General features: G+C 35.9%; 2 protein-coding genes across 8 annotated transcripts in view; one reads left to right on the forward strand and one right to left on the reverse strand.

Moving 5' to 3' along the window:
* The window catches only part of elp4 (elongator acetyltransferase complex subunit 4), a 90,283-nt gene extending 85,754 nt beyond the window's left edge, over positions 1-4,529 (reverse strand). Inside the window, exons 1-2 of one of the 2 annotated variants that reach the window (XM_067401334.1) lie at positions 4,331-4,529; positions 3,170-3,205 (exon numbers count right to left, since the gene is read on the reverse strand). In XM_067401334.1, the coding sequence (XP_067257435.1) occupies positions 3,170-3,205; positions 4,331-4,499 (205 nt within the window). In that variant the 5' untranslated portion in view covers positions 4,500-4,529. The remainder of the gene's footprint in view (positions 1-3,169; positions 3,206-4,330) is intronic. The other variant, XM_067401335.1, reaches the window with a different exon arrangement.
* Positions 4,530-4,594: 65 nt separating this feature from the next.
* On the forward strand, positions 4,595-25,933 carry immp1l (inner mitochondrial membrane peptidase subunit 1). Of its 6 annotated transcripts, none has more exons than XM_067401341.1 (8): positions 4,631-4,687; positions 4,794-4,868; positions 4,972-5,041; positions 19,019-19,143; positions 19,245-19,333; positions 19,414-19,540; positions 25,179-25,289; positions 25,807-25,933. In XM_067401341.1, the coding sequence occupies exons 3-8, from the start codon at positions 5,017-5,019 to the stop codon at positions 25,867-25,869; spliced, it is 540 nt and encodes a 179-aa protein (XP_067257442.1). In that variant the 5' UTR covers positions 4,631-4,687; positions 4,794-4,868; positions 4,972-5,016; the 3' UTR covers positions 25,870-25,933. The 6 variants fall into 6 exon arrangements, with proteins under 6 accessions (XP_067257438.1, XP_067257440.1, XP_067257442.1 ...); XM_067401340.1 differs by having other exon boundaries at positions 4,637-4,687; positions 4,969-5,041; XM_067401337.1 differs by lacking the exons at positions 4,794-4,868; positions 4,972-5,041 and adding an exon at positions 16,520-16,568 and having other exon boundaries at positions 4,595-4,687.
* Positions 25,934-26,554: the final 621 nt, after the last annotated feature.

Genomic DNA, 26,554 nt, shown 5'->3' on the forward strand with positions numbered 1-26,554 from the left:
CTTTATTCTTAACATTTTATCTTGACTTTTTTCTCGAAATTTAATAACTTTAATCTCGAGATGGTTTTATTTTTTTATTATTGCTTGGCCCTAATCCTCTTTCGTATACAACAGAGAACTTAAATGTAAATGGGAAAAAGCAGCAACAACTTAGTTAAAAGAACCACATTTAATGCAAATTCATAGGGAATATGTTAATTTTATATAACATTCATGCTTTTTTGTTCTTCAGTGAAAGAATTGATGTAAAACAACAAAAAAAAAAAAAACCTTTTTTTAATATGTTTGCAAACATGTCTTCTTATGACCAAACCAAATGTTTATATTTATGTTTATGTTTGTATATAATACAGTTTGTATAAATGATCCCAAATTTCCAATTAATTCCCATTAAGTTTCCAACTTGGAATTTTTCCAAAATTTAGCTTAACTTCCTATGGAAAGTTCAGGAACGTTTTCACCCCTTTGCAAGTCTAGTATATTTCAATATTAAAATAGTTTAATATGTATTTTGTGACAATAATAACTAAAGGCATTCATACACATACACATTTTTTCTTATTTCTGCACCCCAACACAGCAACACTGGGTAAATCAATTATGTAAATTCGGGGCGGAACTATTTATTTAACCAACCAATGGCAGGTCAGAGGCATGTTCTGATTAAATTATTTTTAACTACAAACTTCACCTTTAGGTTAATAACATCTGAAGAAAAGAAAATTTAAAAAACCTCTTTAACATAATTTGTAGTATAATAGATAAAGCTACACCATACCATTTAAGCAGATCATTTCCTTCTCTTATACATCATCTCTCACACACAACAGTTGTATCTTTCATGTGGGTCACATGTCGGGGACGTAAGTGACCTAGACAGGACTCGATAGATCATAAAGGACCATGACCAATCCACTTCCAATGAAGTGAAAACAGGACAAAAGAATGCAACGAATACAAATTAGGAGGTAAAGATATAAGATCCTCATGAATATATGCTTTGAGAATAATAAGCTACATCAAAAGAATTCATTAATCTATATTATGCTCATATAATAGTGGCAACTTTCTTAACCTTACGTAAAAATTAAATAAACACACAATACTGATAAGGAGCAACAGAAAGACCTTCAAATTTGAATCTGTCAAACTACTTTAAACTGTTAAAGTCATGATGAATTACAATTCTTATTTTTTATTGAATATTGCTTTGTTTATTCTAAATGATTTGTCTGTGCACATCATTATATTTTTTATAAACTTCATGTGCCCTCATAATCAATCAAAATAACTTCCCTTCCCTCTTGCATCGTCATCTCTTCTCTGATGATGAGGGCAGAGCAACCTGTCACTCACATGAGATCCACCAATAGCAAACCACAACCAATCAATCAATTCCCAATGGACAAAATCAAGTCCTGACCTACATTTTTTCTTGTTCAAGAAGGCGGGATATACATCACAATAAGGGAGAAAAAAAAATCACAACTCCTGTTTCATGCTGACTTTAACGCTGCAGAATCTCAAAACAACAACAACAACAACAACAACAACCACCAATAGTCTGTAATCAGAGGTGCTGTATCATCATATCTAATGCACTATCAACCAACTGTATTGCTATTTGCATTCTTTGTTATATTTCATTGGCTTTGGCTTAAAATGACACGGCATGACAGGGCTGTAACCACCATAGGCACTGAGGGGGACAAGTCCCCCCCCCAATAATTGGAAATGGTCGAATTGTCCCCGCAGAATATTTGATATTTCCTAATGCTGGTCGTTTGGGATCTGTTTGGGATAACAGACAGATTTAAAAGTTACAATTTTAGCCTGGTCTGCCTCAGCGGTCCAACAGCGCTCGTCAATGTCAAAATGATGGCCAATCAGATCAAAGAAGGCGGGGCTTACTATTCAATAAAGATGAGCAGGAATTCCAACACGACGCTTTTAGTTTTTACAGTGAAAAAGTGTGTGTGATAAGAAAAAAGTAGCTAAACCTTTAATGTTGAAAACTGTTTTGTGATGGATAGGTTTAATGACCCACAGTACCAGTGATGCAAAGTAATAAACTTTTTTATGGAATTTCTCCATTTTGAACTGAAAATATGGCATCATTTAAATGATGTCATTCATAACTAAATGTGATGAGACAAGAGTTGTTTTTGACAGACATACATTTTTGACAGACATACAAACAAGTGAATGTGTGCACATTTTTAAATATTAAATATTATTTGCAAAGAGTCTAAATGGACTAAACTATTAGGCTATAATTAGACCTATAACTTCTTTTACCATTCTTATTTCTTCTTTATTCCCTTAAAGCCCTTTTAACCCACTAAAGTGTCTTGGAACACACAGCATTATTCAGTGTGTTGACGTAATTTCAACTGAAACAGGAAGACAGGGTGATATATCGAACAGCCCCGCCCCTTTTTTTAAATAGCCAATAGCGTTTCCTTTATGTTACAGCTCGCCAGAGCCGTTAAACTCAGTAAAACCTCAGTTTCCTTCTAATCTCTAATCATTTCTCCTCATGATGTCCTTTATGCAGAATTCAAATTGGTCTGAGTCGACTGAGTCGCATATGATCCGCTCTGTGCTCTCATGTCTCTGGACCGGAGCGGACTGCGCGGCGGCGGTTCGTGTGACACTGACGCGAAAACGGACTTCATTTGCATCAATGGAAATCATATTTACACTGTCTGAGTCGTTCCCTGCTCTCTATATAGTGCACTATGTGCCATCCACCATGTAGAAACTAGTAAATGTGTGAACAAATGACCGATTTCAGCCGCAGCTTCAGTGTCTGTTGATAGTGTAGGAGGGGGCGGGACTTCAGATTCTAGAGAGCATTTGATTGGACAGAAGATTTGACAAGAAACTGAAGTGTGATGTGATGTCATGAAAATCCGCGATCCATTTTAGCAGAAGTGAGAGACTAAGTTTTGAATGCTTATATCTCCTAAATGTGAATTTTGTCATCGTTTTGGAACACACCAGCTTATTCATAACATTAAGGCTAACATATTCATACTAAAACCTAAAAAACCTTTAGCTAAACTTTTACTAAAAAATGTTGATTTCAGGGGGACTTTAATTATTTAATTTCTTTAAATAAAACATGTGCGACATGACATGACAAATACTTTGCTTCATTGCTTACCTACAAGTATCAGAGTTCCAACTGCCAGACCACCACCTATGGAAAAAAATGTGTATATTTCTGAATGACATCAAATAATATTGTTTTTATCCTCATAACTTAAAGGGTTAGTTCACCCAAAAATTAAAATAATGTCATTTATTTTTCACCCTCATGCGTTCCACACCCGTAAGACCTTTGTTCATCTTCGGAACAAAAATTAAGATATTTTAGTTGAAATCCGATGGCTCAGTGAGGCCTTCATAGCCAGCAATGACATTTCCTCTCTCAAGATCCTTTAATGTACTAAAAACATACTTAAATCAGTTCATGTGAGTACAGTGGTTCAATATTAATATTATAAAGCAAAAAGAATATTTTTGGTGCACCAAAAAAACAAAATAACGACTAATTTAGTGATGGCCGATTTCAAAACACTGCTTCAGGAAGCTTCGGAGCGTTATGAATCAGTGTGTCGAATCAGCGGTTCGGAGTGCCAAAGTCATGTGATTTCAGCAGTTTGGCGGTTTGACACGCGATCCAAATCATGATTCGATACTGATGAACTGATTTAAATATGTTTTTAGTACCTTTATGGATCTTGAGAGAGGAAATGTCATTGCTGGCTATGAAGGCCTCACAGAGCCATCGGATTTCATCAAAAATATCTTAATTTGTGTTCTGAAGATTAACGAAGGTCTTACGGGTGTGAAACGGCATGAGGGCGAAAAAAAAAATAACATTATTTTCATTTTTGGGTGAACTGACCCTTTAACCAGAATGGCTCAAGTACACCTACATTGAAAGAAGGTTTTTTTTTTTATATTATACCAGCTAGTATTTAGCTTTATTACACACACACACACTTACTTACATCCATACATATTCATATCATATTACATTACATTACATTACAAAACACATAACTTTTTTTTCTCTGGTAATTTTCTGTCATTGTTTTTTATACATGCCAAGATAAGGTTTTCGTTATCTTACAACTTATACCTTTTATGAAGTGAAAACTACCCTGATATTTTGATTGATGGGATTACGGCACTTCTCAGTGTATTGCAAACATTACAAGTGTGACAGTGATGCAAACAAAGGTCTATAAATGCTAAAAACAGTAAACATAGTAAACATCCCTTGACAGTGAGCTTCAACCCAGTGAATTATACTAACCAATCACGTAGTCAAGCGAGCTGACGCCAGATGACAGTAAGAGTTGTCCGTTCTGTACAGACGGTCTGGTTCCAGGGATAGAAACTAGTTTGCTACGGGTTTTTTTCTGAAAACTAGTTGGGTTGCCTATGCTGGTGGATCCAGCCATGCATCTAACGGGAGCCGCCATGTTCTTCTGTTGACAGTAACACCGATGACCCTACAGCCAATCAGCGACTGAATTGTTGTGTTCTTAACCAATCAGAAAGAGACTTGCTTAGCGGCAATGACGCAATGGAGTTCAAGGTTGACTGCAGCTGCGTAGTGAACATATGATCAAGGGATACAAACAGCACGCTGTCAATGGACACGAATCAGGTAGGATTATTGTATAAATTGCTATAGTATTGATCATAATTCCATCACACATGACATTCCTGCTGTAAATCCTGTTTATATGCCATTAATGTTTCAAAACTGACAGCTACCTGAGCCATAACACAAAAACCATACTGCCCTTGTACTTCAGACAAGACTTATGAAGATCATTCAGAGCTTAGTATGTATATATATATATATATATATTTTTTTTTTTTCCATACTATGGAAGTCAATGGAAAGTCTTATCCATATTCTTCAAAATATCTTCTTGCTTTCAGCAGAAGAATGAAATGTATACAGGTTTGGATCAACTTGAGGACAAGTAAATGATGACAGACATTTCATTTTTGGGTGAACTATCCCTTTTAAAATTATTATTTTTTTTTTTCAATTGTAATAATACTGTAATAATATTTTCCATCAAATAAATGCAGCCTTGGTTAGCAAATACATCCTACTGGCCCCAAACCTTTGAATGTATATACATATAGACACAATTTCCTGCATTGCTGCAGTAGTTTCTTACATAATAAATTAGATGCAAATCAGTTTTACAGCATCCATATATTTATTGTTTTTGTAAATAACTGATATTATCCATCCTAAAAGTGGGTGTCAGCGGAGTCTTTGGGTTTCCATCAAAGATTGTTCACTCCTATTACTTATTAACTTCCAAAGAAATGAGCCAATCATCAATTGACCTTTCGCTTGGAGTTTGATTGACAGGCAGTCTAACCAATCATAACGCCGAATCTGCCATTTTGTCTGACAAAGCAGTCAGGGAGTTAGAAGATTAAAGGGATAGTTCACCCAAAAATGAAAATTTGATGTTTATCTGCTTACCCCCAGGGCATCCAAGATGTAGAGGACTTTTTTTCTTCAGTCGAACGCAAATTATGATTTTTAACTGCAACCACTGCCGTCTGTCAGTCAAATAATAGCAGTGATTGGGAACTTGAACAATAAGAGTCGAAAAAACTTCCATAGACAAATCCAAATTAAACCCTGCGGCTCGTGACGGCACATTGATGTCCTAAGACACGAAACGATCGGTTTGTGTGAGAAACCGAACAGTATTTATATAATTTTTTTACCTCTAATACACCACTATGTCCAACTTCGTTCAACTTCCGGTTAGTGAGGTCTGATCGCGCTCTGACAACGGAAGTGATGTCTCGCGCTCATTGAAGTATATGGGCGAGACATCACTTCCGTCATCACAACGCGTTTTTTGACCTCACTAACAGGAAGCTGAACGAAGTTGGACATAGTGGTGTGTTAGAGGTAAAAATGATATAAATACTGTTCGGTTTCTCGCACAAACCGATCGTTTCGTGTCTTAGGACATTAATGTGTCGTCACGAGCCGCAGGTTTTAATTTTGATTTGTCTAAGCAAGTTTTATCTACTGTTATAGTTGAAGTTCCCATCTACTGCTATTATTTGACTGACAGACGGCAACGGTTGCAGTTAAAAATCATAATTTGCGTTCGACTGAAGAAAAAAAGTCACCTACATCTTGGATGCCCTGGGGGTGAGCAGATAAACATCAAATTTTCATTTTTGGGTGAACTATCCCTTTAACCTCAGTGGACTTGAACTTGAAAAATGGAGTCCTGACGTCTTTCCGCGTTTTAAACAACATTCCTTCTCATGTTCATTCATGTTTATTTGATGCTATTAATTATATAGTATTCGATTTCGGATGCAGCGATGCTGAATTCCGAACCGCATACTTACTATTTCTGCCATAGAAAGATATACGCTGCGTCTGAAATTGAATACTACTCTACTATATAGTATGCGAAAAATAGTATGTGAACAGAGTAGTATGTCCAAATTCATAGTATTCGAAAAACAGTAGGCGAAAAGTACCCAGATGACTTACTACTTCTGGTGAGTTTCTGAAGTGTGCATACGATGGACACTTTACTATCCCATGAGGCCACGGGGGAGGATTTGTGAATGGAGTTGAAGGTCATGTGACAGTAAAAAAAAGCAGATGTAGTACGTCCGAATTCATTCATACTACCCGCATTCGTACTATGAAGAACGTATTTTTTCAACGGTCGTGAAGTAAATTTAATTGCAATTGACCCTTCGCCGGGAGTTTGATTGACAGGCGATCTAACCAATCATAACGCCAAATCCGCCATTTTGTCTGACAAAGCAGTCAGGGAGTTAAAAGATTAACCTCAGTAGACTTGAACTTGAAAAATGGAGTCCTGACGTCTTTCCGTGTTTGAAACAACATTCCTTCTGAAAATGGTGTGTACTGATGTATTTCTGCGTTTGAACATTCGTTCTGATGTTCATTCATGTTTATTTGATGCTATTAATTATATAGTAGAGTAGTATTCGATTTCGGACACAGTGATGCTGAATACAGAACTGCATACTTAATATGATTGAACAATAAAAAATGTTTTGTGGCTCTTTAATGTGAACTTGTGACTTGTGAACCGATCATCTCTTCCTACTAGTTCATTTATAGAATCAAATAAACGTGAATGAACATCAGAAGGAATGTTGGAAATACGTCAGTACACACCATTTTTCAAGTTCAAGTCCATCGAGGTTAATCCTCTAACTCCTGACTGCTTTGTCAGGCAAAATGGCGGATTCAGCGTTATGACTGCCGAATGAAATGACTTGTCTTAAAGCGACTTTGGTTTCCATCCAAACGTGAAGCGAATCTTTTCAAAGTTTGCAAAAAAACAAATGCGAATTAAAGGGTTAGTTCACCCAAAAATGAAATTAATATCATTTAATACTCACCCTCATGCCTTTCTACACCCGTTAGACCTTTATTCATCTTCGGAACACAAATTAAGATATTTTTGTTGACATCCGATGGCTCTGTGAGGCTTTCATAGCGAGCAATGACATTTCCTCTCTCAAGATCCATTAATGTACTAAAAACATATTTAAATCAGTTCATGTGAGTACAGTGGTTCAATATTAATATTATAAAGCGACAAGAATATTTTTGGTGCGCCAAAAAAAAAAAATAAATAACGACTTATATAATGATGGCTGATTTTTCAAAACACTGCTTCAGGAAGCTTCGGAGCGTTATGAATCTTTTGTGTCGAAACTGCTGAAATCACGTGACTTTGGCACTCCGAACCGCTGATTCGACACAAAAGATTCCTAATGCCGTTTTGAAATCGGCCATCAATATAAGTCGTTATTTTGTTTTTTTGGAGCACCAAAAATATTCTCGTCACTTTATAATATTAATATTGAACCACTGTACTCACATGAACTGATTTAAATATGTTTTTAGTACATTAATGGATCTTGAGAGAGACCTCACGGAACGAAGGTCTTACAGGTGTGGAACGATATGAGGGTGAAAAATAAATGACATTATTTTCATTTTTGGGTGAACTAACCCTTTAAGTGCGCTTCCATCAGGTTGTTAGCGCGGATGACGGTGGTATTGGTAACCTAGTAGCCAACAGTAAATAAAACACCGTCAGCGGAAACAGCCGATTAGTCACGTGGGTTTAATGTTCACTACACTGTAAAAAGTAGTTCTGTGGGTTTGTAGATTTAATGGAATTTAATATGTAAACTTTATTTAAAAAAAAAAAATGAATTTCTTGTTTTTTGGAGAGTTTTTTTGTGTTAAAATTAATTAAAATTGTCTGTAACAAAATCTACTCAATTTTGTCATTAAGGATTGATCTATTCTTATTGAGTAATTCCAAATAGAGAGAATATTGAATGAATCCAACATGATGGAAATGTGTTGTTTTCAATCAGCATTTCCAATTGCAGTGTGTGTTTTTAAGAAATAACCTGGAGTTTCCTGCAGCAGACATTTTGATGGGGGCTTTGCGTAGTTTTGTGTTAATATTAACAAAGGCGGCTAAATAAGGCAGCTGTAAACCTATTGATCACTGCTATTGAATGGTTTATGTTCATGAGTCCTGGCTTTACCGGATTCCCCCTGACAATGCGGAGGCTGATGACGATCTGACAACGCTATTTTTAGCTAATTCTTTGACAAAGGTAAGGAAGATTGTTTAATTTATTTCTTAAAACTGTTGTTAATTGTCCAGGTTGTGTTATTACCATCAACAAAGTAGGAAATTGTATTTTAGACCTATTAATGGCTAAAGCAGATAAGCTAAAACTATTAGCCTATCACTGCCATTCAACAGTGTATGCCGTTTCCAGTGCTCACATGCACCCTTTCCAGCCCTTATAATGATCATTTCAACATTTTGTTTAACTCTTAACAAACTATGAACATAGATTCATTTGGTTACACAGTATAATTAGGTATTAGAGTCACAAAAATAACCGTCTAATAAAACATCTAAATGTACTCATGTGTTTTTTTTAATAGGTGCAATGTAATGAGATGGCGGTGTAAAATCTGCAGATTGCAACAAGTGGTGATCTTTCACATTACAGACTACAACACCGGTCATCTGTACCTGGAAAATCAGTGCCTTGTCTGCATTTGTATTGCCCAATTTTCTGATAAATAAAGAGTTCTTAATCTTTGACTTCTGTCTGTTATTTATACTTAAAATCTGATTTAATTAACTGAAATACATTAATTTAAATAAACCACTTAATATTATTAACTTAGTTTTGTGTTATGTCAAAATAATTTCATTATGATAGTTTTGTTTTGTTCAATGAATCCAATATTTTTGTTTAAAATGTACTTTATTTGTGTGCTGTTTGCAGTTACTCATTTTAAATGGTTCACTTTTAAGGAGCTCAATTCTTATTTGTTAAATTAAAATTTTTGCAATTTTTTACAGTGTAGGTCGGAATTTACTTGGCAAATGCATTTCCATTTTCGCAAAAGTCAAAAACCACCTCAAGCGAGCGTAAAAAACATTTTTGCGAATTAAGGTTTTGTTTTTTCAAAATTTGCCATTTCCATCACTCGTTTCTGATCTGATATTTCAAAATGCACATAAAAACAGGGTTGATGGAAACAAAGCTAAGAGTTTGGGTCTCTTAAAACTATGGTTTCTTTTTTTCTTGTTTCCGTACATAAAAATGCTCCATCTCCACTAGACAGGTCCATTCAGTGTTAAGGTGCTCTTTTTAGTTTGTCCGCATGCTGGTATCGCTTATGTTATTTTTATTATGTCAGCTTTATCAACTCCTATCTGATTGTTCCACACAGTGCTAATACTAACAGTCATAACATGTCAAATGTTTCCTGAGCACCTTGTTTGGGTTTCCCCAACGTGATTCTCTTCGCTACCACAATCTGAGGTTAAGAATATAGTGGCAATGCTCAGAAGGGAAGTTAGATAGGGTTTGTTTGAGTTGGTGTTGAAAGGAAAGCAATAATCTTGGATGTCAGGACAATTATAGGGTTGTGGTTACTATTATTTGTGACCCACAGGAAAGTCATTTTATTCTCACCTCCAAAAACTGAATTAATCTGTATTTTTTTCCAATATGAAATAAAAGATATGTCATATAAAAACAAAGCAGGCTAATTTTAAAACGAAATTGGTAGGGATGGGCATTTACTGAATAGAGAATTGTAAGATTTCTCTTTTACCCACGACAGAAGGCCTAACTTGGCACATCTGATAAGGTCTGTTTGCCTTTCAGCCCTGTCTTGGGTTCAAGCTGCAGTCAAAGGTCATTTCAATAAAGATTAGTCTATTTATGTCACGTCATTGTTACAGAACTAGCTCAGCATCCTTTGAAATTGCTTCGCTTTTGTTCATATTAACGGGGATTGACTCTGTAATTGGCTTTATTCATTATCCACCTTTTAAAATTCATTTGATATCCATTGGACTGTTGTAAAAATGATGTGATTGAGGGAGGTTTCCTTTATGTCATGCATGCTGACATCTGTCCTCCATCAACCAACCAGGTGTCACCATCCCTGCTCAATCCGCCGGCCTCGTTTTGATAGCTGAACCGATAGCCTCCTGATTACCAAATCTCAAGGTTCTCTGATCCGTTGGGAACAAAGAGAGCAGTGGAAGGCCTCCCTCAGCTGCCTTCTGCCACACAGATCCAGAACATCAGAGTGTCCCCCTCCTCCTCATCTTCCTTCCATCTGGGTTCTCAAGGGAACGCCATCTTAGTTAACACTATTCGAATCTGTGTAATCTTCTTAAGTCCCGAAGTCCAGATCCTCATGTCTAAATTCAGATGTGCTGTGATAAGAAGCTGTGAAGCAGGCCTTGGGATTGGATTCCTCACTTTTTGCTACTGGTCTCACACCACCCGCTTTCCCGCATTTACAAAAAAAAAAAAAAGTGTATATAAAATATATATTATATATGAAATATATATATACACACACACACACACACACTTTTTTGTTTTTTGTTACAAATATATAAAATTCACAGTGATGGCCAAAATTATTAGATTTTTTAATGTTTTAAAAGAAGTCTCTTCTGCTCACCAATTCTTCATTTATTTGATCCAAACTACAGCAAAAACAGTAATATTGTGAAATATTTTTACAATTTAAAATAACTGTATTTTATTTAAATATATTTTAAAATGCAGTTTATTTCTGTGATCAAAGCTGAATTTTCAGCATACTCCAGTCTTCAGTGTCACATGATCCTTCAGAAATCATTCTAATATGATGATTTGCTGCTCAAGAAACATTTCTGATTATTATTAATGTTGAAAACAGTTGTGTATAATGTCTTTTCAGGATTCTTTGAGTTCAAAAGAACAGCATTTATCTGAAATAGAAAGCTTTTGTAACACTATAAATGTCTTTACTCTCACTTTTGATCGATTTTAATGCATCCTTGGTGAAAAAAAAAAAAAAAAAATTCTTTAAAGTCTTCTCAAAAAAATAAAAATAAATAAAAATTCTTACTGACCCCAAACTTTTGAACGGTAGTGTATAATGTTACAAAAGCTTTGTATTTCAGATAAATGCTGTTCTTTTGAACTTTCTATTCATCAAGGAATCCTGAAAAAATGTACACAACTGTTTTTAACATTGATAATAATAATAAATGTTTCTTATGCATCAAATCATCATATTGGAATGATTTCTGAAGGATCATGTGACACTGAAGACTGGAGAAATGATGCTGAAAATTCAGCTTTTCCAACACAGAAATAAATTATATTTTATATTATATTCCAATAGAAAACAGTTATTTTAAAATGTAATAATATTTCACAATATTACTGTTTTTACTCTATTTTTAAATAAATAAATGCAGATAGGAGCTATTTTCTGTCAATCCATTAGCAAATTACTATTTCTGTACCAACTTTTCTTGTAATAATTTTCGTTCTGAATGTCCGGCAATCAAGAACAATGGCGCTCAGAAATACAGCACTGCATCCTTTCCACTCTCACCTGTGCTGCTGTTTATTTTCTTTGCTATTTCAGGAGGTCAGCGGAGTGTGAGTACATTAGATGGTGGCACAGAGTCATAGTGACCTTTACGCAAGCGTGACATCAGTCTCAATGCCTCAACTGGTGTTTGCACACTTTCCTTTTATATATATATATATATATATATATATATATATATATATATATATATATATATATATATATATATATATATATATATATACTGCACTGTAATTAACTCTTAAAGGGAAATCTCTGTTTTTTACTAAAATATTTGTGCCTCCAAATGATATCAGCTGAGAGTGTCTTAAAAATGCATTTGATTTTCCAAAGTAATACATTCATGATACTGTAATTGTATTACTTTGGAAAATCAAATGTCTTAACGCTGCTGTTCAATATTATAAGTAGAAATATTTGGCTAACATGGCAAATAAGAATTTTTAATTTCCTCCGAAATTACTTTAACTGTTTTAATTTCAATTTTGGTAAAAAAAAAATATATATATAAAAAAATATTCCAGTGCATGATAATGGGGTCTATAAGGTGTGTTTTAAAATGAGTGCATTTTTGCATTAACAGATGTGCAACTGAATGGATATGAGGGTCTGTTTGCTATTTGTCTATTTGCCATGAGTTCAAGACATGATGCAACAGCTTGATTTATCTATCTAATACTCAATAAAAAATAAATTGTTTTCGTTATTGTCATACGTGTTGCCAAGACTGTAAATGATCTATTTTTGAGCAGTTTATCAGATTAAATGCTGCTAAACCAACGCTGATGACAGCTCTCACTCTCTCAAGAGATTTGTTCAATTTCAGAAGTTTGTTTTTACAGCAGATTTATAGGATTAAAAGGGCATTTTAATGCCACCTGCTTCTCAGCTCTCTGGGAACCCTTCCTCCCTTCTGTTGCATTATGGGTTTTGGGGGTCCTGGGCCACAGATGGCTCTCCAGAGATGCTCTATGTGACTTTGTGTAGCAAATATATATACATTGTACTGTGTAATCCTGGATTAAGGGGAGACTTGGAGTTAATTATCCAATTGTTAGATAAAATTCATTTTGGTCTGTCACTTCCCCCGTCCAGGGAATCATGTGGCCGATAGTGCTTGTTCTGAACACACAGGGGAATGTTCAGAAATAGAGATTTAATCTCAATTGTCTGAAGGTCTGTTTGATTTTGGCTAAACTCCATTTGATTCCAAGCAGCTGACTCACCCAGTCTCTCTCTCACACACACACAGGGTGCCAGTGGAAAACCAGGCGGCCGCATATGGACTGTCTCTTGATATCATTCACTGGCCGTGTAATCTTATTATGCTAAATCCTTAATCCTCACCTATGCTGGACGCCCACAACAGTGACGGTGCTGGTGATTGGACGACTAGACGGTAGTTGGGGATGCTGTGTTCTCCGCCGCACATTCTGCCGATATGAGCCTGACAGTCTCTTGAGGTCAGGAACAGAATGAAAGATAGAGCCAATCAGATTGAAGTAGAGGAAGATATTTCTGGATCAACATCCTTTGTTGTTACCAGAATCTGAATCGTGTTGAGTTGACTAGTTGGCTATTGTCCGATAGTTTATATTTATATATTTTTATTTATATATATACACACTTCCGTTCAAAACTTTGGAGTCATTCAAAAGAGGTCTCTTATGCTCACCAACGCTACATTTAATTGATTAAAAATACAGTAAAAATGTAATATTGTGCAATTTGATCACAATTTTTATTAAAGAATTAAAGAAATTTTCTATTTTAATTAATTAATTTATTTATTTTGTTAATGGCAAGGCTGAATGAATCACATGATCCAAAGATTTGGTGCTCAAGAAACATTTTATTATCAATGTTGAAAACAGTTGTGCTGCTTAATATTTTTCCAGATACAATCATACATGTTTTTCAGGATTCTTTGATGAAAAGGCTTTTTTTAGGCTTATTTAAAATGGAAATGTATTACTATCACATTTGAGCAATATAATGCATGCTTGCTGAGTAGAAGAATTTTGTTCTCTAGAAGTAAAAATAATAAAAAAATCACAGCTGAGAGCAGCAATTATCGGGGTTCAAGTGCTTTAAGGCCTTTAAGCATACACGTAAAAAGGTATTATGTTTTATTTAGCAAGCATGTAATCACTTAGATCATAGATGGAAAAGACAGTTTACTAAGGAAATACATGATTTTTAAAGCCTTTGTAACAGTTAAAGTGCCAGCTATGGCCAAATGTCCATAAAAGTTTCCATGCTCCTTTAGAATCATGTGACGCATATGCACACCCAATTTCGTGAAGTTCTACACAAGTCAGGCAGGAAGAGGGCCAATTTGAGCCAATTAATGGGATTTGCCATAGAAAAACAGCATTTTTACACCTTTTTAACAGTTATAGCCCCACCTATGGCCTGATGTCCATAAGTTTCCATGCTTCTTTTAAATCATGTCGTGCTCACCTAATGACGCAAAGTTCGTATCACTTTAAAATTCCTTTAGGAATGAAAGGCTTTTGGGTAGACTTGGCCACACCAATTTTCTAAATGACCCTGCCATAGCTATCAAAAGGCCAAAGTTCAAAATTTTTTGATAATGATTGACCTAGAGAGTGCCGAGAATTGTGCCGCAGTGGTTTTATCGAAGTTGAGCCAAAAACCTAGGACTAGTTCGCCAAAGTTGTGTTTTGAAATAATCTCAGATGTTTAACGAACGCTTTGGTGGACAGTGGCCGTCCTTGAGGCAAAGTTGCTCAAAATGAGGAGTTCTACCATGTGGTATGAATGTCATGGGTGTGTGCAAAAATCGCTTGATATACAATCCTTTACACATGTGAAAAACACAAAGGCGCAAACCGGTGGCTGAATTCTTTCAAATTTCTCACAGGCCTCTAGGGCCTTGAGTCAAACAGGCCCAGTGAGTTTTGTTTTGATTGGCCTCTGTTAACCTTGTCTAATAGCTGCTCAAAATTCATTGGCCACCGCTGGCCGCGTTTTTTGAGATACACGAATGTCCTCAAAGGTGGCCTTGGCACCTTGGACAAAGACACCGCATACCAATTTTCAAGTCAATCAGACTAAGGGTTGCATAATTATAGGCATTTTTATTTTTTTCTCATGTTATAGTGCCACCAAGTGGCCAGTCCCCGCGTCCTTTTTCACGGGACCACAGAATGAGCTCTTACATATGTGTGCCAAGTTTGGTGAAAATATCTAATTTTATTCACAAGTTATAGCCATTTTAGTAAAAGTGGCTCCACCCACTTCAAATGTTTTGGTGGCCCTTGTTTTTAGATAGTTTGCACAGCAAAATCCTCTCAGAAAAGTTGCCATTAAATTCACCTCTTGTAATTTACCATAAAACTACATGAAATCCCATTAGATATATTACAGTTTTTCACCATATAGAGTACGAGAACTTAACGGTAATACTTAACTGTATTTACCGTCAAATTTGTATAGTCTTTCTTTTACCATTAAAATTACGGTAATTTTTTTTTTATCCCAAAAGATGCACTTTATAACAAGCAGCACAGAGATTTAAAAGAAGAATGTACAGTATATGTTATGCTTTAGGCAGAGAAACCGTGCCCACCATCAAATGCCAAAGAAAACTGCTCAGAAACAATAGTTTGTTTGTCCCACCCTGGAGTTTGATAAGCAAAACAACAGCTGGCCCTTTCACTGCCTCCCTGAGATACGACCACTTCCAGTCAGGCAGAAACATCCCCGGACGGAGGGGGCCTTTGGGTAGAGGAGCCAACTCTCGTATGTTGTGTTTGTGTTGGGGGTATCAGACGTAATTATGAGGATTCAAAGGTGTGGATTCGATGTCTGACCGGAATGGAAAGAGAAGGGGTGTCAGGGACGAGGAGATGGCTGGTGGGTAATGGGATTAGGTGTAGCACTTTCCATGACACACGGAGACGGACACCTGACACTTGGCCTGGGACTGAGATGGAGGAAGTAGGGGACAGGGGGATTAATTCCACCCCATATTGGAGAAGTCATTCCCGAGGCAATAGGGGCTTTTGGGATAGGGCTCTGTTTCGTTTAGTTTCTGCTCAGCCGCCTCGCCTTAATTCCTTTGGTTTGTTTCAGGAGAAAAGATTGAGGTTTATCCTTCATTGGACATCGGTTGTTCTTCTAAAGATTCGTTTTCTAATTGTGATTTTTAGAGTTTCATGTTAAGAACTGACAAACGGCACAACATTGAAGTGTTGGTTTATCTTTTGAGCTGTTTATCTGCCAAGCGAGGTTTCACGGATGTGTACAAACATCCAAACACGACCTTTATTGACTCACGCACCCTGCTAGCTTGATGGCCAAGGAAAAGTCAATAGTTTGAGAGAGGATGGACTGTTTATTCAGACAGCGCACCACAGTTTTATCAGTTAAAGAGCCAGGGTGCGAGGACAAACAAAGGAGCTTGCGTCTTCTGTTGCTATGGCCATAGCATAACTCTTTTTTTTTTCTTTTTTTTTTCAGTTCGAGGAGATGAACCTGTGCCTTCTAGCGCTGTCACCTACTCCCACAGGTGTAGATTGGGTTGTCTCAGACAGGGTCAGATGCCCAACCCATCATCAAGGCACAAAGAGTGACCTTTGTGCCTTGTTGATGGGTTGTAGAGGCTGCTGAGAATGAAACACCATCTCTAATGATCACTTTGGTTTCACAGTTTTAACTGTTATCCATTAAATGTGTGAGGTGCATTTCCCCACCACCACCACCTCCGTGACAAAGTGTTTAAAAGCCACTTTCAACCCTCTGGCACAGACATGCGTCATCAGTTTTTGGCACTGAGTGAGATTTCCAATTGAGACTTTCCATGCAAATTTTAGGTTTTCATTTAGAGTCGCGGTGTAGTGATTAGAGCTCCAGAGATTGATTTAGGATAGTCAACTAATCATAAAATAATTAATAAAAATATTAATGTATGACGTTTCATACTAAATTTGGGGTTTAATTCGAGTGTCTTGAAAGTGCCATACACCAGTGTTATTTTAGTATTATTTATATACTCTTTATTAATCATTTTAATTGCCTTTTTTGTTTTGTTTTTATTTTAATTTTAGTTTAAGTTTGTGTTTTTCATCATTTTAATTAATTTTTCATTTAATGTTTTATTGGTAACACTTTACAACAAGGTCCCAGTAGTTAACATTTGTTAACGCATTAGCTAACATTAACTAAAAATGAGCAATACATTTGTTATAGTATTTATTAATCTTTGTTAACATTGCGTAATAAAAATACAACTATTCATTGTCAGCTCAAATCTATTAAATAATATTAACAGATTCAACTTTTGATTTTATTAATGTATTAGTAAATGTTGAAATTAGCATTAACTAAGATAATAAAGGTTTTTTTTGTTCATTGTTAGTTTATGTTCACTAATGCAATAACTAATGTTCATAAATGGAACCTTATTGTAAGTGTTACTGTTTTATTTTACAGCTTTGTTTTAATTACTGAAAGGGTAACACTTTGGTATAAGGGAATGCATATTCACTATTAACTACAACTCTTCCTTCAATAAACTCTTAATTTACTGCTTATTAATAGTTAGTAAGGTGGTTGTTGTAGATGTTAAGTTTAGGTATGTGGTAGAGTTTAGAGATGTAGAATATGGTCATGTAGAATAAGGCATTAATATGTGCTTTATAAGTGGGTCAATGACGTGACGGGTCATTTTTTTGTCCAAAGGCCTTAATAATAATAAAAACAAAGATATGACATCTAAAGTAAGGTAGTACAACTATATCTCTTTTATTGAATCCAAAAGATTTAAATTATCTTTTGCTACATATAAAGGTATTTTAAAGATTTTGAAGTGTCAAAAGGTCATTCGGTTTAACCGTCCAAAGGCCAATACAGCCATTTCATTAGTGATTAAAATATCTTAAAATGTAATAAATGTATATATTTTTTTATTCTGGCATGATTTTATAACATCATATACCAACATAGAGCAAAATGGTATTAAAATTATGTGTAGAAGTCATTGCTTTATTATGAGAAATAATGTCCGGAAAAAAGAATTGCATTGATGTCATTCGGAGTAACCGATATAAAGGGACTATTTTGGATCAAGTCATGCATTCAATATCATGTGACAGGATGTGGCATCATTCAGACACCTGCAAAGGACCACATGGTTGTGAAGCAAAGTAACTAACACTCTTTTAACTATTTGAAAAATTAATGTTTTCACTTGCTCATACGCATGTCCCGAAACATCAGGTCATTCGGTACAACCGCTATAAAACATGAAAAATTTTGTAATATTTTAAAAACTTGTACTAAATATAAAATGTTTCATTGTTCTTTTGGTAGCTAGATATCAGCCTGTTAGCATTGTTTGAAAATGTCGTCATTCGGTAAAACCAAAAGTGTCATTCGGTAAAACCGAAATTTTGGTTAAAATTTTTTGGTGACAAATTTTGTCCATCTTGTAAAAAATGACAAAAGCAGAATTAATTGATTATAAATACCACAATATCATTGTTAACACTCCATTAGTTTTTTTTTTTTTTTTTTTTTACACTTTTAAAAACCTTATTCGTCAATGACCCAAGTACTAATAAACAGCCAATATTGAGAATTGTTCCCTGTACTAAAGTGTTACCATTTTAAGTTACTAGTAAAAACTGTCACACACAAGCATGTGATATTTTTCATTAGCAATTTAGCATGCTAAAATCTTCTCCAAAGAAGTGAACAAACCAGTTCAACTAGGCATTCAGACAGCTCATAAATTTATGATAAATTTGCACATGCTTTATTCTTAAGCAGGTAGTAAGATGCATTTGATGATTTGATGCCATTTCATGCTGACTTCCCTACTTCTTGTCACTCTTCCTGAAAACTATTTTAATCTGACTTTGATATTCATCAACCTAGTTTAGAACTCAAAGCAAATCTCTTCTTGTATGACAATATCATTGTTGGTTGTAATTGATTGTTTTGTGTTTTTAATTTCAGCATCTCTGAGGAGCAGCAGGATGTTTCGTGGTTTCTTTGTGAAGACAGTTAGCTTTGTTGGTTACACCGTCCAGTATGGCTGCATCGCTCACTGTGCCTTTGAGTATATTGGCGAATTTGTGTCTGTACGTTTCTTGGAGATGTTTAGTCAAAGCACTTGCTGAAACATACAAATACATAAATATAAATTCTTATTTCTACCCACAATTCACCTTCTGCACAACAGTGTTCAGGACCTTCCATGGAGCCCACCATCACTAACCACGATGTGGTTTTCTCAGAACGAGTAAGCCGTCACCTCTGTCGAATACAAAAGTGAGTGTGTATCAAATATTTTAAAGTGATACTATCATGCCAAACCTTTGGCTTCATTTTGACCTGTTACATTCTTTCAGAGGGGATATTGTAATAGCCAAAAGTCCTTTTGACCCAAAGATGAACATCTGTAAAAGAGTGATCGGACTGGAGGGGGACAAAGTCTGCACCAGTGGACCATCTGACATCTTTAAAACACACACTTATGTGAGTACTTACTGTAGTGCACTGACATCCGCTTTACCTGAAAGAATGAAGACACAACCTCCCTGTATTTTTTTGGTATGAGCCACTGCATTTACTCTTAAGGTGTATGCATTTGAATTTCACATGCATTCACCTCCGTTGGGTAAAACATTTACCTTATGGTAGCAACAAATGCTCTTTTCTCAGTTATTATTGGTCCTGAGAGAGCATAGCCACCCTGTCACTGAAATAGCTGTTATTGCTTGTTTTTTGTTTTGTTTTTTTCACCTTGACTCTGTGCGGTTCTGGCCTGTAATTTTTCCCGAAGCTGTTAGTGTTAGTGCCAGATGAGTAGAGCAAGTGATGAAGAGAAAGGAGAGAAAGAAAGGCCTGTCACCGGAGTCATTTAAGGTAAAGAGATACAAACCCTCAGCTGAAAAAGATTGTAGAAGTTTGCTCGGTCTCAGTACTAGTCGAACCTAAACTGATTACAATGATAATTTAATGAATTGCAGAATAATTACAAGGCATCGGTGTCCTGATACTTTCTCCTCTCCTTTTAAAATCTAAGATTAAAGTTTGAAAATCTCCCATTGATTAGAATATCAAAATTAACAGTGATGATTTACATATTGAATTGTGATTGGTCTTCTTTCTTGCATTCTGATTGCATTTTAATGGCCATTTTGTCTTACGCTGCATTTTTGTTGCAAGGTCACAGTTGTTGTTTCGTGTTGATTCTTGTGTATATTTGAGAGAAAACACAAAACTAATTCTAATATAATAAGTCATATCTATGGCTTTGTGGTATCTAATAACACGGAAATATTAACACTTTCTAAACGTTTTAGTAAAAAAAAAGTCTTTTGGCAAGTAGGTTTAAATACTACCTTCAGTATGACAGGATGATTTGTTTGTTTCTTTATATAAAATGCCTTTGGGATAACTAAAGGATTTGTCAATCAAAGATGGGAGGCTAATTACCGATTTGGCTGTGTGATCTTACGCAGCTGTTTTTCACTGCGTGACTCCAAACCACAGCATGTTCATGGGCAAGACCTATAGTATAAACAGGAGAAAATGTGTGATAGTGTTCAGTAGAGTGCTGTAGAAATGAGTCTTAACCCAGAAATAAGTTAGGGTTTTTGAGTTTTCACTTCCATCGTCCTTAAGTTGTTTTTTTTTGTTTGTTTTTTTGGTTAAAGCAGAACTAAGTAACTTTTTTTACCTTCATAAATAGTTTTCTAAGTCCTTACGATGGTTAATTGACTTGTAGTGGTGTGTTTGAGGCGAGCACTAACCCCCTCTGGCACGTCTACGCCAGAAAACGGCACTTGCAAGTTGAGCTGTGCCGACCCGACACAATCTCGCCTCATGTTCACGTTCACAAGAGAGTGACAAAATGCTTTAAGGTAATTCAAAAACAATGTATATATTATGACTTTATAAGACAATTTCGAAAATTACCCACCTCTATCGAGGTTTCTTGTACTGTATTTGCAAAACTACTGCGCGTTGTAGTCGTTGTAGTCCAGAGCTGTGCTTGGAGTATTTACAACAGTGTGATTCACTGAAGGAACCTGTAGGGGGAGCTTCACAAATCTTACTGAGTTCCGCTTTAAATGCGTGAAATAAGGCCTGTTGTTTACACAACCTCAAGATAACATAAAAAAAACATCCTACTAGTGATATAAAGGGTTAGTTCACACAAAAATGAAAATGATCCCATCATTTACTCGCCCTCAAGTCATCCTACACACAATCTGAGTTATATTAAGAAATATTCTGACTCTTCTAAGCTTTATAATGGGAGTGAATGGTACCCTACATGGTACATCCATCCATCATAAAAGTAATCCATACGGCTCCAGGGGGTTAACAAAAGCCTTCTGAAGCAAAGCGAAAAATCATCTTCTTCTGGGGCTTTTTGGTGGTTGGCAAACAACGAAGTGGGGCATTACCGCCACCAACTGGTATGGAGAGTGGACCAGAATGTCTACTATATACATTGTTTACAAAGAAAAAAAACTATATCCTCTCACTTAAATTAGTTTCTCTGAGATATGGAAACAATAAATTATCTTTTGACTCGTTTCGGAAAAAATCTATTAAATCAAAGTATGTTTTAAGCTCTCTTAAGTTTTGGATCAATGACTTCTTTCTCTTTCATATTTCTTACAATACATCATAACATGTTCTTTTTCTTCCTGCCCAAATCACATTTCCCTGTATTATGTTTACTTATGGACAGTGTTCCATTTAGTCCAGTGTGTCCAAACCCAAGCCTCATCCCTCCTATTTCTTCCTGCATTTCCTGAAGAGTGACCTCTGACCCAACGCATGACATAGGATCTAGGAGTAGCGTAAGCTTAGGTGAGAGTAGACGCCTCTTGTGGTTCAAAGAAATATTTTTTAAAAATCTAATTTACGACTGGGGTTTTGTTTTGCTCGATCCTCTGAGTTTCCGTGTTCATCAATACATCATGCATCGGGTCAAAGTTCACTCTTCTGCTGGAACTAGACTCGTATACGGCCATTACTGGAAGCCAGTGATTATAGTCTGACTATAGTCAAACTAACAAAAACGCATCGCTTTGCTTCAGAAGGCCTTTATTAACCCCCTGGAGTCATATGCTTTTTTGGGCTTCTAACCCCATTCACTTCCATTATAAAGCTTGGAAGAGCCAGGGTATTTTCTTAAAATAACTCTGATTGTGTTCGTCTGAGAGAACAAAGTCATATACACCTAGGATGGCTTGAGGGGGAGTAAATTATGGGATAATTTTCACTTTTGGGCAAACTATCCCTTTAAAGGTGCTAAAGAGGATGTTTTGTTTTATACATTTTTGCAATATTACTTTTAAAGACTTACTGTCTTTACTAACTGATAAAAGATTATTTATTAGGTGCACTGAAAGGAATAATATTAATATACATCATCTGTGCACGAGGTAGGGTCTTAAAAACATCAGCCAATCGTTTACGCAATGATCGGCCCTCTGGCTTGTCAATCACTGCCATGACGTTCCTTGTGCGAGACATGAGAGACATGCGCGGCTGCGCGCTCCATTTTAAACATCATCTTACTGAACCCAAACTCATCTAGTCCGCATTTACAGCCTCATTTAGACTCATGCTCTTGCAACTTCCCAACTTGTACATTTTAAATAAAGACTGAAAGAGTTGTCAGCAGCTTAATGGTGGTGAACTTAAAGTCATGTGACTGTAGGGTAGTTCGTTTAGTTATTTACTTCTGACAGTTGTATTTAGGCTTCAGAATTTTTAAAGGGATAGTTCACCCAAAAATTAAAAAGTATCCCATGATTTACTCACCCTCAAGCCATCCTAGGTGTATATGACTTTCTTCTTTTAGACAAACACAATCAGAGATATATTTATAAATATTCATAGTCCCCCAAGGTTTATAATGGTTGTGAATGGGGGGCTGCATTTTGAAGCCAAAAATAATGCATCCATCCATTAAAAAAAGCAATCCATACAACTCCAGTGGGTTAATAAAGGTCTTCTGAAGGTTGCACAATGATGCACAACGTAATGATGAAGGTAGAAGCACAGAAGATCACCGGTCAAGGATTATATGTCTAAAACGATCATTTTTAAAGAGAAATGTGGGAGGATTTCGGTATAAGAGAAGAGGAGCTTAAATTTGTTGCAAAGCCCCATTTGTGTGAACCGTGAGAGGCGTCTAAGCTTACAATACTCCTACATCCTGCGTCAGAGGATTACTCATTTGGTGCAAGTCGACTTGTGCGTTCTGCGTACGGTCGTCTGCCGGAAGCTAGTTATTTGAATGTATAAAGTTTTAAATATGGACATTTGTCTTACAAAAACGCACTGCTTTGCTTCAAAATGCCTTTATTAACCCCCTGGAGACGTATGGATTATTTTTTTATGGACGAATGCATTATTATTATTTTTGGTTTCAAAACGCCAATTGTGTTCATTTGAAAGAAGATAGTCATATACAGCTAGGATGAGGATGAGTAAATCATGGGATAATTTTCATTTTTGGATGAACTAATCCTTTAAGAGATGAAAATTATTTTGATGTATAAAACATGTAAGTATCATAAACTTTTGTTGGTCACAGTCCTTATTTTCTGCAATAATCCAAAAAGCAATTGGAAAAATCTTGCTGGTATATTGTGGAACCAGGGTGATCCTATGGAAGAGGATTAGGGCCAAGCAATAATAAAAAAATAAAACCATTTCGAGATTAAAGTTGTTACATTTCGAGAAAAAACTCGAGATAAAATGTTGAGAATAAAGTCATTAAATTATGAGAAAAAAGTCGTTAAATTACGAATTTGTTCTCATAATTTAACGTCTTTTTTCTCGTAATTTAATGAGTTTATTCTCAACGTTTTATCTCGACTTTTTTCTCGAAATTTAACAACTTTAATCTCGAGATGGTTTTATTTTTTTTATTATAACTTGGTCCTAATCCTCTTCCGTATGATCCAGACTTCTGGTTTGGCCTACAAAATGACATCCTGCCTGCAAGATGCTATTCAGTTACCAAAAAAAAAAAAAAAGCAAAACAAAGTTTAGAAAACAATTCAAAGCTAAGATAAGCCCTGTACTAGCTGTAATTTACATTAGTAGTAGATATTTCATTGAGCAGAATCAAGATGCTTCTAACATGCCTCCCATTTGTAATTTCGAACATTTGTGTCTGGTCACAGTATGGTGTGAAGTCTCGTATGCTTGGCTGACAGACAGGACAAAAGCTTCACTTCTGAGCAGCAGATGACGATGCGCTGAGATTTCTTGTGGATGGGATCAAACATATGTTTCCATGCTAATGAGAGTCGACTGCAAGACGAATACACGCTGACATATGTTAATAATCACGGTTCTTTTTGCATTCGTCAATGAAGAATTTGTTTGCAAATACAGAAGGTCAGCAAATCACTTTGTAAGTCATATTTGGGGGGTTTTCACACATTGATGCATGGCTGTGTGACTGTAAACTTTTTAAACAGTTATGCACATCAAATCGTACTGTACGGAATTCTTCAAACGATTATTTGGAACTCGTAGAATTCTACTGCAGGGGGGAAAAACAGATATAAAAATTCTTATTAAAGTTTGGTCAGTTCCAGATAGGCATCTCCATACTGTTATGTTTATAATGACAACATGATGTGTTGTTCACCCTCGCCTCGCATATAGAGGGGGTGGAGGGGACTTAATTAGGGGCTTGACAGCCCCACTCTCCCTGTGTGATGAGATTATTCCTAATTGATGTCAGTGTGGATCAGGCTTCGCTCGGTTGCCGGCCCAGCCTGGCAGGTCTGTCCGTGGTCTAGACCCATGAAGCAGCTCATGGAGGCGTGGCTTCACCCCTCACCGAGAGGATAAAGGGGGTGTTGTGGGAGGGGGGGACACGAGGCCCCAGCGGTCAGTAAAAATGATCCCATTCCCATCTGAGATGAGCAGTTAAGTCATGTGAACTTTCTCACTGTTAGGAACTTCTTCTTTATCCTCTAATCCGGGAGAACCGATATTGTGTGACACATGTGAATGGGTCAGAGGATCATTTTAGACCATGTTTTTGGTGTGGCTGCAATCAGAATAAATCATTTTCAGTTAGCTTTATGGTTTAAGCTTTTGCTCTTCCCATCCTGCCGTATAGGTACCAAGAGGGCATGTGTGGCTGGAAGGCGATAACCTTCGGAATTCCACAGATTCCCGAAGCTATGGCCCAATTCCCTATGCCTTGATCCGAGGACGTGTTTGCTTAAAGGTAATGAGGGTATAGTCTCATTTCTTGACCTATACGCTTCCCCAAAGGCCAAACCACAAGCCTTTTGAGTTTGAACTGTTGCCCTTTTATGTAGTGTTTGTTTTTTCATGTGAGGTATTGTTTTTCTTCAAACTATCCTTTCTTATTTTTATTTTTTATTGTAAATTCAACTAAATTATTTCAAACTAATGTTATCCAGTTTCTAGCTAAAAGGTGCTGGGTGCTGTTCATTTGAAACAGTTTTCAGCTGTCGTGTCATATAGCGTCATGAGCCCATGACCCTGTAAACAGGTCTCCTCACCTTCTGTCAGCCCTTGATTGGAAAGTCAAAGGCAAATGATACATGGGTGTTTTTTTTCTTACAGGGTCTTATGAGTTAAAAAAAAAAAAAGATGTTGTTTTCTGCACTTCAGTTTCTAAGTTTTAAAATTATAATATAAAATGGTATAATGCTATATTTCAAAGTATAATCATTTAATATGAAATTAAATTTTTTTGTTTTGTTTTGATTTTGCAGTTGTGGCCACCACATAGTTTTGGCGTATTGGCCGAAAGTCCAAACGACGGGCGCATTTTATGAAGAAGCGTTGTTCATGTATAGTCACAATGTAAATGATATTTTTTCAATGTTTTAAAATAAACTCTTATTTATAAGTCGTGTCTATTTCTTTGTTTAAGGCAAACTTTATGATTTATGATTTATGATAGTGTCTTAAAATGACTAAAAGACACCAAATGATGAAGAGAGTTCCAGTCTGAACGGGCAGCATATTTAAACTCAGTTTTACCTAATTTTGTTCTAGCAGGAGGTGCATAGATATTATAATGAGATTGTGAATGCAATTAATAGTTACCAACTGCTTTTTGTTGGATTAGACGATAGAGATAAGGTGATAAAATAACAAAAAATTGCTTTCTATATCATTAAGTAATAATGCATTTTCCTTCGAACAGCAAGAGAAGACCAAGCAACTCTATTGTACAATGATGTGTTGAGATTTACAATCTGTTATAAATCTTAAAGGGTTAGTTCACCCGAAAATGAAAATTATGTCATTAATGACTCACCAATGAATCAATTCAATGGAATCAATTCAATGGAAAGGATTCCAGAAGAGAATACAATGCTGAATAAAGTTGTACTTTTTTTTATTTTTGGACCAAAATGTATTTTCGATGCTTCAAAATCTAACCCACTAACCCACTGATGTCACATGGACTACTTTGATGATGTTTTTATTACCTTTCTGGACATGGACAGTATA

This window comes from Chanodichthys erythropterus, chromosome 11, assembly GCF_024489055.1.
Source record: "Chanodichthys erythropterus isolate Z2021 chromosome 11, ASM2448905v1, whole genome shotgun sequence".
NCBI lineage: Eukaryota > Metazoa > Chordata > Actinopteri > Cypriniformes > Xenocyprididae > Chanodichthys > Chanodichthys erythropterus.

Excerpts from the sequence above, each read along its gene's own strand:
- immp1l (XM_067401336.1), top strand. The coding sequence starts at position 15,875 with ATGGAAAGAGAAGGGGTGTCAGGGACGAGGAGATGGCTG. Across the intron at positions 16,569-19,018 it reads GCTGTCACCTACTCCCACAG|CATCTCTGAGGAGCAGCAGG; the intron begins GTGTAGATTGGG and ends TTTTAATTTCAG. Across the intron at positions 19,334-19,413 it reads CACCTCTGTCGAATACAAAA|AGGGGATATTGTAATAGCCA; the intron begins GTGAGTGTGTAT and ends ACATTCTTTCAG.